Raw genomic sequence first — 20,652 nt, 5'->3', positions numbered from 1 at the left:
GTATGAGTTTCTTGCACAAGCATTCTACACACAACCACCTGATTAATAAACAGTTTAAGATATGCTGCTGCAACTTTGCAACTCATATAATTATATTAAGTCTTAAAATAATTGCCAAGTTTGGTTTATTAACTGAATTTGTAACATTATCAATACTGTTCAGACAGTATCAAAGGAGATAAAGTGCAAATAATTCACTGCGATGTGCACTTTTAGTCTAAACACAGAAACATACAAAAAAAAATTAAGGAGTAAGAATTGGTTATTGGCTTCGCCAGCTGATTCTTTTTCAAAAGAAACATAACTTTTCAGCATTTGTGTGAAATTTGCAACAATATCTCTATTGTTTTAGCAAATCAGAAGAGATGAAATTGCAGATTTTGTCACATTTCTTGCTCTTTTCTTGTGCCTACCATCATTTGCTTTAATCGCCTCTGCCACTTTCGCTGTTTTTCTTTTCACTGCCACAAGCTTCATCTTTCCTCATCCATCAGCTATGTACACTAGTGATGTGCCGTTCATGCGGCACTGTATGCAACCTGGGCTCTGTTTTAAAGAACGGGCTTAAATTATGAAGAGAATGCAAATACTCTGAACAAACCTGCTCAGATCTGTGATACTCAGAATTGTCTGTTTTAGGATAGGTGGTATGAATCAGATTACTCAATTTTGAGTCAAGTCAGTTAAAGGTGAGTGCAGGTGTATTATCATCAAGATGTCATCAATGACAGGCAGATAACATGATCTGAAATGGCAACAGGAGGAAATAAGAAGCTCAAAGTGTGGATTTGTTGTTATTGGGATTACATAACAAGACAACAACAAAATCAAAAACAATACTGTCACTGCTGCAAAATAGCAAGTTAGCATGGCAGAGATCAAGTTAGTGAATGAGTATGATCTGACAGAGATTCACATGTGTTAGCACTAACAATCATGCTCGTGCACATGTCACAGCTGTGGTAATGACAGAAAAAAAATATTTACCATTACAGCAAAACTGTTTATCCACTGCCAATGGTGGCAATGCTAACTATTATGAGGAATGAGTTGTATCATAGCAGAGAGTAAGGTGGGGGGGAGCAGCAGTGATTGACAGCACTAAGGCCCTCCTTCTGGCTCTGATTGGTTGTCTCTGAAATGGATCAGAGAAATGCATTTAGAAATGCAACAGAAAAAGTGACTGGTCTGCTGCTGAGTTTCTGTGCAGGTTAAGACTCAGGTAGCAGTTTAAATTATTTCAGAATAAAAGAATATTAAAGAAATATTAAATAAGATATTTCATTAATTGAATATATAAGATGGGATACCACATCAACCGTGTCACAAATATTAATTAATTTTCTACTGGTTATGGATTCCCACGGAAGACTATCTTCTTCCCAGATCAAGCAAAGCTGTCAGCTGGCCTGAGTATCACCATTGCAAGATTTTCTGATATCATGAATCCCTTATAGTGCAATATCCGGAACATTATTGGTGAGTGATTTAAATGGGACACAGTCACAAGAGTGCGATTGTTGCCTGTAATTTAGCAGCATATTTTAGCTACACAGTTTCCATCACATATACAGCCTTGTTTTGAATGAAGCTGTATGATTTCAAAACAATTGCTGTAACATATTTTAGGCTATATTTAAATGTAAAATGATAGCTCCGAAAAATATGCCAAGAACTGTGTCTAATGAATGCGTCTCATCTGCCCAGAACTGCATGCACTACCATGCTCACAACAGCTACAGGAATATTTATGCATAATGCAACATTCTACTGACATAATTTCTGTTTTCAAAATATGGCCATGATTAAAACTGGCAACAAGAAAGTTACCCTGACACATAAGTAAATCGTCACAAGTGACTCATCTCCTGTCTTACATCACATGCTCAAAATATGGTAATGGTGACTCAGTTGTAGCCTTCACTTCCTCACTTTCCTTCTTGAAATATCATCCTTACATAAAAATATTATATCAGCACTTTTGGAAACAAAAATGTAGGACATATAAAAGACACTTTCACCATCTATCTATGATTCCTTGTTGCACCTCTGGCTTACAGCTCAGGATTTGAGCTGCAGTGCCAATTTATGCACCGATATATATGACGTAACTGTTGATGACATCCTTTGGATTTTAGTCTGAAAACAGGGACCAAAAAGGAGCGTTGAAATTCCAAGACAACAGAGGAGACTTTACAAGTCGTCTCAACAGCAGGACCATTCCTCATTATTATTCTAATCAAAAGGGCAAACAGCTATTTCATTTATCCAGCATTTTCTAAAAAGATACTGCCTTTTAATTCTCAGTACAGTCAGTTTAAAACTTGCTAATTTTAAGTTTTTGCCTGAGGTAAAAGAAAACATCTTTTAAAAAGTGCTTATTATTGATGATGTTGTGCATCTGTTAGGATAAGCTGCTTTTATGCAGCTGAATTTCCAAAGTTGCTCTCGTTCTCCTATTTTGTCTTTAGACGTCAGAATGAAAATATATTCCTAAACTGTGGCTGAGAAGTGGCCCCTCAAGCCTGAATTTTTAATCCCTTGTTTAATCTAGACAAAGATTAAACATGACAAAAGATGGAATTTATAAAAATGTGGATTCAATCAACATTTACTCACTCCCAAGCAAAGGCACGCTCCTGCAAGACTCCAACGCAACTGGACTTAAAGAGTGTATTCGCATTAGCCCTGTTTAGTCTGCTTTAATCAAACTTTAGTTTGTTTGTCTTTAAGGTCTTGTTCGTTCGGGGAGGTGTGAATGCATAAAACTTTAATGCGGGCCAAATAAGCAAAGTCTGATACAATTAAAAACCTAGGTCTCAGTTTGGCTGAAGGGAAGTCTGATGCGGTTTGAATGTATATGTGGATGCAAGCAGACTGGAGAATGCTCCGCAAGCAGGAAGCTGACTGTAGCTCAGGGCATTCTGGTCAATATATTACACTCCGCTCTGCAGGTTAGCAGAGGTGTTGTGTTGGTTGCCATGGCAACGGGTCGGGGGTTGTTGGTGTGTGTGTGTGTGTGTGTGTAGACTAAAACACACACAGAAAGCGAGAAAAGGCAGAATATAAATGATTTAAAATTGTTTCCCACATGTTTATCAGCGTTATATTCCCTTTGCTGTGGCGCACTGGAGCTGCTGTAATTTTTTAGCTTTCAGTAAACAGCAAAAACTGGACCAATTGTGTCGATTGTTATGAATATCGCCACGTTCTACAAACAATCATCAAATAGGATGACATATGTCGTGAAGATTAGGTGGCATGGTTTGTGAAATTTTAAACTACTTTTAACAGCAGCAGTTATGTAAAATTAAATTATTAACCAAAATAAAAGAGAAATTTGCTTGGGCCTCTCTTGCATCTTGACACGAATTGATAGAAAACAAACTCTTTATAGATTTATATCCACGGAGAATACATTTTTTACATATCAGTACATCAGCAATTGTCATGTTCCGTGTTTTTCTGTGTGTTTATTTTGAGTTTCCTGTGTCTCCGTGTTGTCCTGTCTCCCTTTGATTACTCCCAGGTGTTTCTCGTTCCCTAATTACCTCCTGTGTATTTAGTCTCACCTGTGTCTCTGTGTTTTGTCGGGTCCTCGTCGCTTGTTACGTCTTTCTGTTTGCCTGTTCATTTGCCACGCGTATATTCTGTTGCTACCGGTGTGAGCCCTGGCTTCTGCTCAGCTGTGCCACCAGAATCTTGTGGATTGTTTGGAACATTATTTATTATTAAAAGAACCATCTCTCTTACCTGGGTCTCCTGGCGTTCTACCTCACCACTCATCCACCACACCTTATGACAGCAATTTTCTCAGCTTTAATTTATACCATATTTTATAGAAATCAGGTAAGAAATGAGGGTGCTACGACCATGTTTTGTGACAGGTTCCTGATACAATGCATATGCAAATTGAAACCCTTCTTCCTGTGACAGTTGGTGGTGGATATGTTTTTCCATTGGCATTTGGCAGGTAAACTGTTTAGAAATGACGCTAAGATACAGGACAATCCTGGACGAAAACCTGTTAGGAGCGAAATACTTGAGACAGGAAGAATGGATGGTTTAGATTAATAAAACATATATATGTAAATGACCCAGTCAAAGCCCAGACCTACATTTAATTTAGGTCTGACTTTCCCTCCAGACCCTGCTTGAGCTATTTTGCAAAGAACAATGTGCAAAATCTGAGCTTCTAAATGTTCAAAGTAAATGTTTTGCAAATGTAGTTATCTACAGTGATATTCAATAAATTAGGATATACAGTACTTCCCAATGAGTCTCACTAGTCAGACTAAAAGTACCTTTTGGAAACAGCAACCTTTAAGTAAGTATTAAAATAATTTTCAGTAAGCCCACATTTCTATTTTAAAAAATGGTTTATTGGCCTGATTCTAACAAAATGTTGTGTTTGAATTAACTACAAGTGGAATATCATCATAATTAAAATAAGTAAAAGCTTTCAAACATCCATATCTGTGTAATTGGCCTAAATAATGTACAATCATGTGTTTTGTTTTTTGTGTTTCATTCAGTGATAGAATTTCAAAACTAAATGGACTTTTTAATAACACTCCAATTTATTGAATGGGTTTGTATTCTGAACCAGAATAACAATTAATAGGTGCACTAATCAATACATTTGATTAATAATGCAGCCTCTTGCTCCATTATATTTTATTTCATTTTTGAAAGTACTTCATCTTACCTATGCTTGTGTTTAAACAAGTCTACCATGGCTGCATAGTTGTACGATTTTATTTTTATAAAATACAGTAAATATTTACTCACATTTTCTTTGTTAGTTTCTATTGATGCTCTATTTCCTTACCCTACTACTGATCCTGGTGTTACCTTAAAGAACCATATGTGATATGTGTAAAAATAAGTAGGGTTTATCTGGAACCTTGAAGTGGGGGGTCACGGTCAGGCTGATCAAAGCAAAACCAAGCTTTGTGATGGTGCCAGCAGGGATGATTGGAGGAAGGCAAGAAAGAGATGTTCATGTGCACTGATGGGAAGCTGACGCCAGGCGTCAAGGCCAATTGGGAAAAAAAAAACTGTGGAGGACAAAGGCTCCTCAGCCTCTCTGAGGGAAGCTGACAACAACCGACTCACCTGACTTGGCCATGGTGTCATTTGGAAAACTTAGGTCATCCTCGGCTACCCAGGAAAAGTTCCAGTATCCTCTGGGAATTCCGCCAGGGTTCCTACTGTCCAAAGATTCACCTGCAGTGACAGAAAAGTTTTCTATCAGCTCAAGAGACAAAGAAACTACAACAGTATAGCTTATAGAAGGCATTCAACAACTGATAATGCTCTTTTTTATTTTGTACTTGTAGTGACTGTTTAAAACCAGACTAATTAATGAAAGAACAAAAACACAGCAGACTTTTAATCCATCTGTACAAGAAACATTGAAAATTAAAAGAGAACATAATGCTGCATCCCAGCAGTACAACCTCTATAGATTCATTTCGCTAAACTCGAACAGTATCTCAGTGGAGATGAGTTAGAAGAGTCCAAGGAGCTCCATAAATTGGTTATTGGATATCAATATACTGCATAATTACTTGAGGGCAGGTTAGACTAATTTTGTCTGGCTTCATCTTCACTTTCCAAACTCAAAGACTAATTATCGCAACATCAAACTGAACTCTGATACTGTAAAGTAGATGTAAATACTTTTCTCCTATACTTCATGGATAACCCCATCCCCTTCACATCTCACACACACACAAACGTTCTCATTTTGTCCTTAACTCACAGACAATTATAGTACAGTCAGACTAATACACTGGTGACAGAAAAGGAGACTCCTGCATAAATCCTGCAGCCATTTTAAATAGTCTTTAAAGAGCAATTGACTGTAACTGCTGCCTTTCACGGTCTGAAAGCATCATGTTTCTGTTTTTTTAGGCAAAGTTAGTGAAATAATATTACTTTTTTTGTGTGCAGCATAGCTCCCATAACACTTGGGTAAAATTCTTGCAATGGTCTCATCAATTATTTGCCATCAAGTTCTGGCTGTCTAGACTGGAAACAGATTTAATGGATTTTGAGGACGACCACCGTCTAGTTGATTAGGAGCTCAGAAATCCTTGTCAGGAGAAATCCCTTTGTTCCTGATGTTCTCTTCTCTTCTTGAAAACAAGAAGCAGGATTCCTACATATTTGTCATCTTAAAATCTTTCTCAAATTGAATGGTTTCCTTTAACTGTCTCCATTTTGAAGGATTATCCATCTATTTTCGATACTGTTTCCAGCCCTGGCCAACTGTACTCAACTCAACTGTAAGTGTTTGAAATATGGACACAAAGGTTTGCTCAGACAAGACACTGATCCCAAACACACATTCAAATGGTTTTAAAATGAGTAAAGAAGGCAAGCAAAGTTTCTTGAATCCTAATTCTAATACTTTGTTATGGAAACTATGTAATAGAGATTTGAATGAATTCTATAAATTCTCCCAAGAGGGTCAAATATCAGCCAGAAATGCGTTAGAATCTTGGCGAAGACTGCGAAAAAGTGTTATTTCTCTAAACTTCTCCCAGGGATGTTTGACCAAATATTATTGGCAATGTACCTTTATATTTAAAACAGCATGTATATATTTTACTGTTGAAAACAACTGGTAATAATTATACAAAGTTTAATAATATTAAAAGTTTGTATGTTCAATGCATCTGAAACAGGCAAAAATAGAGGAGCCTAACACAAACTGTGTAGTTGGAAATATCTTTAAATCTAATGAAATAATCAAACCACAGCTTCTTCTATACAGTGCAATGGTTTTACAAATAAAAGAGATAGCAAAATGCAGTTTGCTCAACAGATGAGTGAACCTGAGTTTGTCGAATTGTAAAAGTTTATTCCTTAATTAAAAATGTTCCAGCATGAAACATCAACTGATAACATGTCCAAGAAACGTAGCAAAAATATAGAGTTGGCTCCTGTGAGCTTTAAATTATTTATCAGTTCGTGTTTCTGTTTGGTGCATGGAACCGAGAAGGCTGGTGGTTTTTAATGTCTTTCAAAATATATTCATAGAAAACATAAACACAATCTCCTCCACACATTCAGGGGAGAGTTAATAGTGTTACTTTTTTCCACCCACACCCAGAAATCTTTCAAATACAGAATGGATTGATGCATAAATATAGAGTCACACTGTCACTTTAATATCCCTATGAATGAACATACACCCTGCTCTATCTTTTTGACTGTAGTATGAGCAATACATTGTGAAGCAAAGGAAGAGTGTTTTCTGTTCACTTTTTGACAATAAAGTAATTCCATCATACACATTCTGTATGATGGTTGGATTTCCAAATGATTTCTTAATCCCAGACATCTCTACAGGACACATTTTTTTATTTTCAATAATATTGTGCATTGTTCCAAAAGGTCCCCAGAAACCTAAAAACTAGCAAACGAAACCAGTGGAGAAATACAGAAAGGTTCACAAAACAGCAGAGGAACAAATAGGTTTTATTTTTTTCTAGACAGTACTATATATGATGTATGTGGTGCTTGTGGCCTCTGTTTCATAGCAGTGCAGTGGTCCAGAAAAGAAGCCAATTGTCCATGAAAAGTGGAAAAAGGGTAAGTGTCCAGGTAGTAGATTTGCTGCTCTGCTATAGCTTAGAGATGGTGTACTCTAAACTGGGACCATAAGATTCCTGGAATTTTTTTCTTCCCCTTAGGATAACTGGGAATTCTCTTCTGTTGCTTCTTGTATGTAAGTAAATTTCTAATAGGCTTGTTGACAAAAAAAAAGTTATTTATGTGAAGTAAAGTGGAATGATGTATGGAGTAAGTATTAAAAATAGCATTACATTTCTTAAATACTTAGTGATAACAGTTTTACAACGTCTACCATATGGAGAAAAGTGTCTTTTTGACCTTAAAAAAAGGCACCAATTGTCCATGAAAAATGTGAATTTTTTTGCCTCCTCTTCTGTGTATGTCATCAGTTCTTTATTCTGATCTTTTTATTGTAGCCAGGTAAAATTCTGGGACATTCTAGCAACTATAAAGCCAACTAAAAGTTTTATTTGCTGTGATTTTGAAATAACAAAATCCACCCTGGTTTCATCTTCAAATGATCAAGAATGGCTTAGAATCCCTCTGTTCAATCATACTTCTTTGGTCTAAATAAAACTGCATGAACTAGAGGTTCTTTCACCTCAAACATAACTCTTGTTTAAGGTTTTGGGATAATGTGTAAAGCCATGCCTCTTCCAATGATTACATCGAAACAGGTCAGTATTGGTAATGAAAAATCTTGTAGCTAATATAGGTTGGCACTTAGATACAAATTTTCTATAACATTATGCACCGTTTCATATTTTAAATTCTTTATTACACACAGTTTATGGAATAACTTATTTTGTTTTATATACACGCCTTGGTATTATTTGATTATTTGGATTTCTATGTGTAAATTTCATGTTAATACTTATTTTCTCCACTCTGGCATAAAAACCTTGTCTTGCTGAAAGAAGATTAGGCTTGACAAAGGCATTTGGAAACGTAATGAAACACAACAGCAGTATCAAGCAGTTTACACCTAATTAAAAAGGAAATGAGGAAGCAACTCCCCCTTTTACCCTGCTGCATTTTCATATGCTTCGGACCTCGGCGTCCCAATTGTCCTCTTCTTTCCCCATTAATTAAAGATTTACCAGGGGATACATACATTACTGCCTAAATAAATCGATCACCTGTCCAGCCCAGTGACGCGCCATTAAATACTTGTCAAAGTCCAACAACGCCACATCAGCCGACAGAGGCCTGGAACTGGCTGCTCTCCATATACTACAAAAGGCCCCATTGATTTCCATCAGCAGACTAAGGCTTTCATCAAGGCCTTCACAAAATGCCACACAAACTCTTAAACCACAACAACATTCACACACGCTACTGCACAACAATTAGCACATGTTTCACCCGATCACACCCTGCAGATATATGGCACTGGCTTCATCTCCCAAACATGAGGTTGCTAACAAACGTTAATGCAGTTGTCATGTTTTTCCAAGACTAAAGTCTAAGAGGTTAAGCAAAGCAGACAGATTTAGGTGTTCTTGTTAATATGCCACCTTTTGCGTTTGCCGTTAGCTTTAAGTCTGGGGAAGCGTTTAGCATGTTCTTGGCACAAACCCGGCCTTGTAAACAAGCAGAGATTTTTTTACTCCAGTTGTAGAATGCAGCCTATTAGCTCAGAGTGCTGCCCATGAAACTCAACTTGAGGCCTCCAGTAACGCTTCTGTACAGAAGGAGGCCATCCCAGTAAACTTGCTTCTTCCGCTCACAGAGCTGTCACGGGACTTTAAAGGCAAGACAGAAACAGGAATCACAGCCTGCTGAAAGGAATTCACTAACATAATGAGGGTTATATGAGAGAAAAGTGGTTCTGAAAGGAAAGATGAACATTAAAATCAAGAAAGCAGCAGTTTTACATTGAAAATATGCTTCTAGTATATGACTGAAACATCAAAGGCGTCTGTCGGGTGATGAATGTATAGCCTCATGCAGTGAATTTTGTTCTGATCATGCAATGCTTCAAAACCAGCATGCTCAAGATTAATAACATCAGTGGACTGTCCCTGACAGTACTTAGGCTGCTCCAAGAGGTTAAAAATGTTCATTTCTGTATGTTATACAAAAAAGTGCTGTCTCAAAAGACAAAAAGAACTAAAGATTTCATCAAAGAAACAAATCAATTTATTTCAGCACAACACTGGCTGGTCTTCCTTGGTGCGCTCTAATGAAAATTATTTTACTCTTGCACACTGATTGGCCTCTCTTTGAAGCTATACAACACCAATCAAGCCAACAGCGTCACATCTCTCCACAAGAAGCCTCATTTTCAGAAATGCTTGCAATGCATAACAAATGAGTCATCAAAAGAAATACATCTACAGTAAAGAGCCAAGAATCTCAGTTTTAATGAAGACAGTAATTTAAATGCCCAACAGAGGAAAATGATTTGGAGGAGGTCTTACACTTTGGTTATGACTGTTAAATTTTCATAGAGGTAACTGATCTAAATCCAATTTTTGTGGCTGCCGTTGGTAATGGGAATATTAATTCTTGTTTTTAATCATTCTTGTGGTTTTATAAATAAATTTAGCTTGACTTGATATTAGTAAACAATAATAATCTACTGGGGTCCTTGTTATCTTTAGTTTACTGGTCAAACACACTTTAATAGACAACTCTGTTTTGACCGGTCACAACAACATTTGTTTCATGCTTTTTTTTTTATTTATTTTGTAAAAGTACAACTTTATACTGTATCATTTTGGACAACAGCACTATCTTTGAAGTTATGGGAGCAACTTTTTTATAAACTTCATAAGGCAAATATGTATGAAAAGAAAATGGTGTCTAGAGAATTATAAAATATATTTTATCCCAATATGCAGGTTTTTGAACAATAAATTGAACAAAACACCAAAGTTTTTAACATTTTTTTGAGAGTGATATGTCATTATCCTACAAGCCACCATTTATTTTATTTAGTGTGAAATACTCATGATTAGTCTAACACGATTCTCACACACATTATTCCTGGGGTTTCTCTGCAATAAAATTCCTGAAAAGAACATATCCTGTTACTTTCATAGGGGGTTATATTTTGATATCTTGCAATCCCGAGTGAATATGAAAAAGCTGTGTACTAACTCATGTGCCCTAGTTCCACACACTCAAATTTAGCTGCAGAGTTTAAATATTTTAAAAGAGTTAGAGGCAAGTTTCAGTAGAGAAGTGAGGCAGCAAGCAGAGTTTCAGAGATTAAAGTAATTCCCACAGAAATAAATGAACTTCCAGGAGACTCGCATAAAATGCCTTGCATAGATTCCTTTTGGCTCCACAATCAACTCCAATATATATTATTGGGACATAATGTCATTGACCAACACAGAGTACTAAATGATTGTGCCGGAATCATGCAAAAGGAAGAGGAAAAAACATTTTCAAAAATGTTTTACAAATATGAAGCTTGAAAAGCGTACAGAAAGTTAAGTAAACAGAGTTCTCCTGTGTGTTATGTAACCTCAACACGAATGCCATAAATCATCATATATCTAGTTGAGAACACCATCTTGCAGACCAAAAATAAAACAAACACCAGAGATTAGTCTATGGAGAAGATTAAAGCAGGGTTAGGTAATAAAATAATATAAAGAAAAACTTTGAATATCTCACAAAGCTCTGATCAATTAATAATCTAAAACTGCAGCAAGTATTGCAAACACAAACCTAATCAGAAAGACTGTTCACATAAGCTGAGAGTTTTAGTAAGGAGAAGGGGCTTGTCGTCCAGGGTAACTCTGGAGGAGATCCACAACTCTGGTGGGAGAATCTGTTGGAAGGACAACTATTTGCCAGCACTCTACAAACCTGTTGAAATATATCCATAGCAACAGTCATTTTAAGTTTGAGGAAAACTTAAAATGAAGAGCACCCACTAATCAAAAGACCCAATAGATTACAGCATCATGCTGATGTCAGAGTTAATGGGAAAATTAATGAAGGTAGATATGGGACCATCATAGAAGCAAACCTGTTAAGAGACTGCTAAAGATTTTAAAAGTGAACTTCGTCTCTCTGTTGGGCTGCCACCCAAAGCAAAAAGTCAGAGATGTAATGGGACAGATCAGGTGTTAGTATGGCCCAGTCAAAATCCAGTTGTGAATCTATTGTGGAAAGACTCTTCATCCAGTCTGGCTGAGCTTGAGTTGTTTTGCAAAGTAGAATGGGCATAGGTTACCTTCTTTGGAAAGCTTTCTTCCCAAAGACAGGATAAAGACATCAAAAACATTTGTAGCAGAAATCGCAGCAAAAGTATTGACTCAGGGGATGAAATGCAAGCTTCACTTTTCAGATATTTGTTAGGAAAAACTTTTAAAACCAGGCGTCATTTTCAACCTTTATTATTGTGCTACTTTATGTTGTCAAAAAACACTATAGTTTTATTTTAAAGGTGTTGTTGATTCTAGTGGCCTTTATTTGAAAGTAGTTCGACAGGAAATAGGGTAATGAGAGAGGGGGAAGACATGCGGCAAATGTCACCAGAACGGGAATTGACCGTGCGACTACTGCTACGAGGAGTAAGGGCTCCATACATCGGCCACCATAGAGCACAGGGGCAAAGGGGCAGGATCATTTAAAACACAGAAGTTTTAAATGATCAAGATAAGGAAAACATCAAAAGGTGCCAATGCCATTGCAAATTTGTGCACTATACAGAAATATGTAAATGATTGCAGATAGGACTATAACATGACATGCAAATATTAAAGGGAATTAGAAAACATGCCTTTTTGAAGTAAATTCAAGTCTTAAACTTTAGGTTTTGTGTGACTTACTTACACTAGTGCTGTGACCGCAGTGTTGCATGTTACTTAAAGAAGTGCAGTTTAGTTCGAGTAAAAGCTTTGAGAGGTGTAAGAAAACCCTTTAACCACATTGACAGCTTACTCTCTTCAGTTTTGGCAAATTCACCTTACCTTCTTTTTAAAATATATTCAAGCACATTGCTGGAATGAAAAAAAAGACATATTCTAAGTCAAAAATAAACAGAACTTGGCAAGACAACTGAAAGGGGTTGGAAAAAAATTAATAAATAAACTCTGTAATATTAAAGAACTTTAAAATGGCAGTATGGACTCCTCTAGCAGAGCTTGCCAACATTTAATGTGCAGCTTGACTCTCAAAGGAAACAACTGAAGAAGAAGCTGGCAGAGCAGACGTCTGGGTTATTTCCACAATTTGGTCACCAGGTGGGGATCCAAATGTAATTTCCACATTTTTTGGAACAGCAGCAGGCTGTCTGTCTGGTTGCCAACAGGAGGCAGACTCACATGGCCTCTCATGCCCAAACACAAAAACATCCCAGCTTTGGTAGACATAAGCTGGTTTCTGTCCTCACTGTGATTTTGCTGATATTCTAACAGGAGAAGCATTCCTGAGTGAAACCAGGCTCAAAGCTTATCAGGGTGTTTCACGGTTGGGACGTATAATGTGTTCAAATCACAATGTACCCCTCTCCTCTACTGTTGTGCTGCTCTGTGAGATTAATTTTAGGTCAGGCCTAAATGAAATTATGTTTACAGAAGCAAAAATTTCTGCTTATGGTTTAATGTCATAATTTCATACTTTTCTAAGCTCAACTTTCCAGAGTCATCAGTCCATTTTTCCACCTATTATCAAACTTAAGATACAGAGGTTGAGTATGAAATTAATGGTGTAAATTTATCCATCCACAGAATGGATGAATGGAAAAACTGCTGGATGGAGGCACAGAGGGGCAGATAGATTAATGGACAGACAAGATAAATGGAAGGATGAATCAACAAATGAAAGAATAGACTGTTTGGCGGACGTGTAAAGACATAGATGAAAGGACAACAGACGATTGAGAGTAGACAGGACAAATAGATAGATGTATAAATTAATGAATAGATGGGAAGATGTACTAATGGATAACGGGGAGGCAGAGATCGCTAAATTGAGGGAGGAGTAGATGAATAGATGTATGGAAGGAGGGTTGGATAAATGGATGAATGAATGGCTAGGTGGCGGTATCGGGGATGAACTGGTTGGATAGTTAGATCCATTTCTGGATCAATGCATTATTTAGACGACAAATCCACGTGCAAACTAAAGTCATTTTCATAAAGTCATTGGATGTCTACATCTTAAATGATTAATTTTGATGTTTAACTACTATTTTCTCCTCCCTGTGAATTTGCATTGGTTTAAACTGTACTCAGGTAGCTCATTAGCCCATTTCTCTACCACTAAAACAATATGAGTTGACCTTCTTTTGGTTAAGTTAATCCAGGAAACCAGGCTGCAACAGCGAGCCGAGATGACATCAAGATGAACATTCACTAGTTTCCTCTCAAACAGACCAAGTAATGACACCAGCAGACTTTAGAGTAGTTTTTGTTAGTATCTATTAATCAAAACAAAAAAAAATCCATGATGGCTTTTTGATTTATAGACAATGTACATAGCAAATAACAAAAATACTAGATAAATCATGTTCAAACTGAACCTTTGATCAACTCTGGAAAAAGCAAAAACACTTCTGTATTTAAAAACAGAAGAATAATTAACTGCGTTGATATCAACTGATAGGTAGGATTAGATAATCAGAGCAGTTATCAATAGAATGCCATCAAAACAAGTAGTCCTCGTTTTACAGCCGGTATACTGAATTAGAGAGCAGAAAGGCCCTTCATATAGCACCTAAACGCACCTTTTCGCTTTTTATAACAAAGCAATGATGTAAGTGGGCAGTTTCTAGTTGTGAATCTCTAAATAGCTGATAAACAGCATCAGCAGAAACACACTTGCTTTTGCAAAAACTATTGTGTGGAAGAATAACTCTTTGGACCGTCTGACCATGATTTAAGATTTTCTGTTTCGTTACATCATCAAAGCACCCACCGAGAAACATCTGAAATGTTCTTATGTCATGTCAGAGATCTTCTCCTCAAGAGACAGTCGATATGTTTGTGTGTATAATGAACCGGATTGTCTGATAGTTCATGTACAGCTAAAGCATTCTTCAAAGAGCAAGTTTCAGAACCCGACATGAACAACACCTATGCGATAACTGTAGTTTCCTGTGAATTTCACTTTGAGCAGCTCAACATCAGTAATTTTGACTTAGTAATGGAGGAAACAATGTTAATTTAAAGCTGAACTGGACCAATTTACATTTGGGACGAGAGTACAAGCTTCTGTATGTAGAGCCCTGGAAATATGTTAAGAACGTGATAATGTTAAATTAATAGGTATAATTATCTTATTGAGCAAGCATTCATTTGATTTAGTATTTAGTTAGAACAATTCATTTGGTTTATGACTAAATATGTACTCAAATTACTTTATTATTTTTTTATTTCATAGATTTTTGTCATGATAATACCCCTTTAAGAAAGACACAATGCATGATGGGAGTTAAAGTTCATGACCTGTGGATAGACACAAAAAGAGAGAAAACTACACACGCTGTATGCTCGAACCGTGGATTTTGTTTAATAAAGTTGCACAAAAGCGAAGACCTTTGAGGTTTTTTTTAGTTCTTTTTAAGGGTGCAACATAAATTTTGGTGTTTCCGCCCGGTTCAGCAAATGTTTTCTGCAATGAGAAGTGATTTTTTTTTTTTTTTTGTATGAAGAGGAACTAAGTTTCGGCGGAGCAACACGAACGTGCTAGTGGCTATGCGGCTAGCCAGACCACATCTACTGTAAACGAAAAACAACTAATGAAGAAACGGACATGAATCTTTCCAAGCGGTGAATCAACCAAAGACGAAGCATCATGGACAGTGAGTGGGAATCTCTATTTGCCGATATTGAGAAGAAGCTGGTTACTCTGTCACTCGATGAGCTAAATGCCCTAAGTGAAGCGCTAGGCCTGCAGCTGAGTGAAGAGGTGAAGGCGTCATATCGGTTAATAAGAAGAAAAATGCTTATTCACCTGGAAAGCGAAGATGTCACTTCTTTAGAGGACTATGGATTATCAGTGTTGTTAACCACTGATGATTTGATGGATGACTTGAATAAGAAAACGGATATGAGTGTTTTGTCAGGTGCTGCGTCAGAGCGCACCGCTGCTGAGCAACAAGTGGTCGGTGAGCAACCTCTGCTGGTACAAATAGGTACTACACCTTTAGTTTTACCACCGCAAATATCAAGCAGCTCACCAAGTTCTGAAAGAGAGTCATCGCAAGTCAAAGACCAAATAAATTTGCATCCAATATACAGAAAGGATTTTCAAATTATTGGACAAATCGGTGATGTGGGACAAAAGGATAAACTGAACTTTACTAGTCTTGAAAGACAAATGGAACGAGGACTAAAAAAAGGATACGATGAGGGAGAGATCGTTGAAGCAGTGATCCAAGCCATTGCACCTGATGTGAAATTAAAAAGTTATCTAGAGAGTAGGTCAGAATTATCCTTGAACTCTCTCAGGCAAGTGCTTAGGACACACTTCATAGAGAAAGATGCAACAGAACTCTATCATTCTTTGACGCGTGCAGTACAAGATCCCAGAGAAACTCCTGTTCAGTTTCTTATATGCACAGTGGACCTTAGACAAAAAGTGTTGACTGCTTCTGATAGAGCCAAAGCTGGACTAAAATACAATCCTGAGCTCGTGCAGACACAGTTTTTGCAAACTATTCTGACTGGATTACAAGATGATGCTGTAAGAGTGGACATTAAAACTTACTTGCAGGATGCAACTGTTAATGATGAAATGCTTCTTGAGAAAATGAGCGCTGCCTACAGTGTTGAACTCGAAAGAAGGAATAAACTGTCGACCAGACAAAAGAGCAAATTAAATGTTGGAAGTTCAAAGAAAAGCAAAAACCAGACAGAAAAGCCAAACCCCATTGTGGAAAAGCTGGAAGCTAATAACAAAGTTATTTGTGAAGCTATCCAAAATCTTTCAACACAAGTTGCTAATTTGACTCAGGCAAAAGTAAAAACTGAAGACAAAAACATAAGAAGTAAGCCATACTATCCAAGTGCTACCAGAAAAAGCCCCAGAAAATGTCGTCAATGTGAACAGTCAAACCCAGAAGGAAAATGTACACACTGTTTTAAATGTGGAAGCAGTGAACATTGGGCTGTTGGTTGTCGGAAAAAGAAAGACTCAATAGTTAATATCAATAAAATCGAAGTACATATTGCAAATGTTATTGACAGTGTTGTTCCACAAAAGGATGTGCCTTTGTCAAAAAAACAAGAAAAGACAGCAAAACTAATAGGACGCAAAAACCTTGTACAGTGCAACATTGGAGGTGTTCCAGTCACAGCTCTTTGGGACACGGGATCACAAGTGTCAATTGTGGATCTAAACTGGAACAGAGAACATCTACCAGATGCTGAGGTTCGATCAGTGAAAGAGCTTCTTGAGGAAGGTATGTTAGATCTTTCTGCAGCAAATGGGATTGAGATACCTTATGAGGGTTGGGTAGGAGTTGAGTTTAGTCTTACAGAGACAGTGAACTGTTAGTACCGTTTCTTGTAAGCTCTGAGCCAATTACCAAGCCAATAGTGGGTTTCAATGTCATAGAAGAACTTGCAAAGTCTAACATATCAACAGATAGGACTCTTCCCAACAAGTTTTTGCACAGTCTTGGGTCAGCATTAGATGTAGGACACAAAAAAGCAAAAGCAGTGTTCTCCGTGTTAAGTAAAGACAAATCTATGTCGGAGAGTCAAACAGTAAGGCTAGTGAGACAAGATGTTATTATCCCAAAACATCAAATGTTCAAAGTAATCTGTGGAAAATTCAAGAAAAATGTGCTAAAGGGACAATATTCAGTGTTGGAACCAAATGAAAGCACACCATGGCCAGAAGGATTACTGCAGCTAACACCATGTATTAGCTGCAGTTGGTATGCAGCTAATACACATACCAACTGATAAGAGAGCCACAATTTCAGTTGTAGTCGAAAACAACACAGACAACAATATCAGACTACAAAACAGGACAATAATTGGTTCATTATTCACAGTGGATAACGTACAAGATGTAAAAGAGATCACAAAGTGAAAGTAGACATGTACACACCAAAGACATGAAAGTGACACCAGAAAATGAAGGAAAAACTGACAAACAAATAGGCCTGTCACGATAGCAAATTTTGCTGAGCGATTAATTGTCTCAAAAAATTATTGCGATAAACGATAATATTGTTTGAAGACCTTTTTACACTGATGTAATGGAAATGACGTAATAATGCATGCGATTTCCTGCCAAAGATTGATACACTTTATTTTCAAAGAATATTTAACACTGGAACTGATAAACAAAATAAACAAAACAACCAAAAACAAAATGGATTCTCAGTCTCCATTAACAAAAAATGTACTTGATAAAAACTAAACAACATAAAGCCAAAGTGGAAATAAATAATGCATTCAACCAAAAGAGTGCAGATTATTAAGTGTGTATATTATGTTGCCCTTCAGTAATAATTAGATTTAAATAGAGAAGATGGGCACATCGACTACCTGATGCAATAATTCACACTACATAATTTTTTGCTCCTATTTTTCCCCTTACAACAATCTTAGAACGTTGGTCTTTCTAAGATTGTGTGGTGTGTTACGGTAGATCGTCGTTGCCGCTCCGATCCAAATCAGGGGTTTTCCCCTGACTGGGAGTTTAACGCAGCCTGTTGAATGTGACAGGTAGCCAATCAGAAAGCGCGGATTCTCCTCTGTGTTTTCTGAGGGGAAATTACGTCGGGAAATCCCAAACAGCTGATACGGCGCAACCCGAAGTCCAGCGGACATTGGAGATATGTGGAAACAACATTAATGTTTATTCAACATGCAAAGAATAGAAATGACAAGGAGAGGAGTTGGAGCGAAATTGCTACCGCAGTTGATAAACCCGGTAACTTTTCAGCTGTTCTTCGTTAACGTGACGTAAATCGGTTCTAATGATTTTCATTCAGTCAGGACTGACACTAGCTATTTGCATTGCAGGTAGACTGTAGTAAAGCATTGATTAATGCCTGGTTTTAAAATTAGTTCACTGGACTTGTAGCCATTATTTTGTGCCTATTGTTGGACACCACATGGCAGGATCGAACCGATCGAACAGTTATACCTAGAATTTCTGTCGGCTAATGTGTGGTCTGTCAGGTTTTGAAAATGGGCCGACAATCGGCCGACAACTCTAAGATCGTGTCGTGTGTGCTGGGCTTTACACTAAGGAAATGAGAAAGGAGGGTCAGTGGAGAGCACCGGAGTTGAGCCTTTTTTCATTCAGTGTCATCAACAGAAAGAGAAAAAGGACGGAAGAGACGATAATGCCGATAATTGAAATGATGTCGATAGTTTTGATTTATCGTTTATCGTGACAGGCCTACAAACAAATATAGGATCCACTAGTTGATGTTTCACACTTAACAGCAGAACATCAAGACAAAGTGAGAAAAATGCTAAGAGAGGAAAGTGATGTTTTTGCACAAAATGAGTGGGATACAGGATGCATACCTGATCTGCAGATGAAAATACATCTCAAAGACAGCATTCCAGTGTCAAAAACATACAATTCAATCCCTCATCATTTGTATCAGGAAGTGAAAAAGCACATTCAAGATCTACTCAGTAAGGGGTGGATACAGGAGTCAACTTCAAGTTTAAGTTTTAAAGTGTAAAATGTTTTGAAAACATTTTATTATTTTAGTAGGGGAGGGTATAGAGCCCTGGAAATATGTTAAGAACGTGATAATGTTAAATTAATAGATATAATTATCTTATTGGACAAGCATTCATTTGATTTAGCATTTAGTTAGAACAATTCATTTGGTTTATGACTAAATATGTACTCAAACTACTTTATTGTTTTTTTATTTCATAGATTTCTGTCATGATAATACCCCTTTAAGAAAGACACCATGCATGATGGGAGTTAAAGTTCATGACCTGTGGATAGACACAAAAAGAGAGAAAACTACACACGCTGTATGCTCGAACCGTGGATTTTGTTTAATAAAGTTGCACAAAAGCGAAGACCTTTGAGTTTTTAGTTCTTTTTAAGGGTGCAACATGTACAACACCTCCAGGCATGGCTTCTTATTGATTGAGGTATCTTTAGTACTGGTTCAGATTATTCTTTCAATCAAAATGTTCTTAAAGTAACTTAAACTATTAGCTGGTCTAAAACATAGTACAGTTGGTAATAGGGTCTTAGCTGTGGCGACTAAGGAGAGAGAGAACAAGACCACTATTGAGTCAAGTCTAGCAAATACAAAATCAAACAGTTTTAGGATATTGCAGTCTAAAACCCTTTGGTGACCAGATTTAATAGTTCAAAAAATGGAAAAGATTTTGGATGTTTTTTAGCATGTTGGTATATTCCTTCCCTACATCCAACACTTGTACAGGATGAAGGGAAGGAAGATTAGCTTCACTTGTGTGGGGTATTACAGCGGTAGAGCAGTAGGGGTGCCCTTGCAAGCAAAAATAAATGGAATGAAGAGAAAATGAGAGGCATAACCATCAAAAATTTATATTTATGACATACTTACTATTTTCACATAAATATATTATATGCAGAGTAAATGTTACCTAATTTTACTCTAGATTTTTGGAGAATCAGCAAGTACCTTATTCAGAGAGCTTTCTATCACCTCTCAGGATTTGGGAAAAATAAGTTCCTGAAAATAAGACATAGACATATCCTGGATTGGCAATATGAGGTACTTTGATTGAGTTCATCTCCAAAAATAAGAATATATTTGTTGTTGATTTAGAATATGTATATGGATGTGTCAGCTCACTTGGCTGCAGTTTTATACCTCATCTAAAGTCTGATCGAAATGTTGCCCCTTGTTGTAACATTGAATATCCAAAGAATATGCAATTATATTAGGTTATGCATAGTACTGTAGCTCTGCCCATGAGCATTACACACTCTGGATAGGGCACAAAGTTGCTGGGTGGAAGGGGGACACCAAAAGTATCAGGCTCAATCACTATTATTAATCATAACTATAACATATTTAACTGAAAATGTGTGAAGCATGTTAATAGATGTAACACATACAGAACAAATTTGCTCCAAAAAAAGATCAATTTCTTCCTGTCTACTCCA

At 37.0% G+C, this 20,652-nt stretch overlaps 1 protein-coding gene across 2 annotated transcripts in view; it reads right to left on the bottom strand.

Annotated features, from left to right (window-relative positions):
• Positions 1-20,652, bottom strand: part of alk (ALK receptor tyrosine kinase) — a 408,994-nt gene that overhangs the window by 225,920 nt on the left and 162,422 nt on the right. For both annotated transcript variants that reach the window (XM_023352508.1, XM_023352509.1), the window contains exon 2: positions 5,119-5,229. In XM_023352508.1, the coding sequence (XP_023208276.1) occupies positions 5,119-5,229 (111 nt within the window). The remainder of the gene's footprint in view (positions 1-5,118; positions 5,230-20,652) is intronic.

This window comes from Xiphophorus maculatus, chromosome 19 (genome assembly GCF_002775205.1).
Source record: "Xiphophorus maculatus strain JP 163 A chromosome 19, X_maculatus-5.0-male, whole genome shotgun sequence".
NCBI lineage: Eukaryota > Metazoa > Chordata > Actinopteri > Cyprinodontiformes > Poeciliidae > Xiphophorus > Xiphophorus maculatus.
The sequence above is the reverse complement of the archived record's forward strand: the minus strand, read 5'-3'. Positions and strand labels throughout refer to the sequence as shown.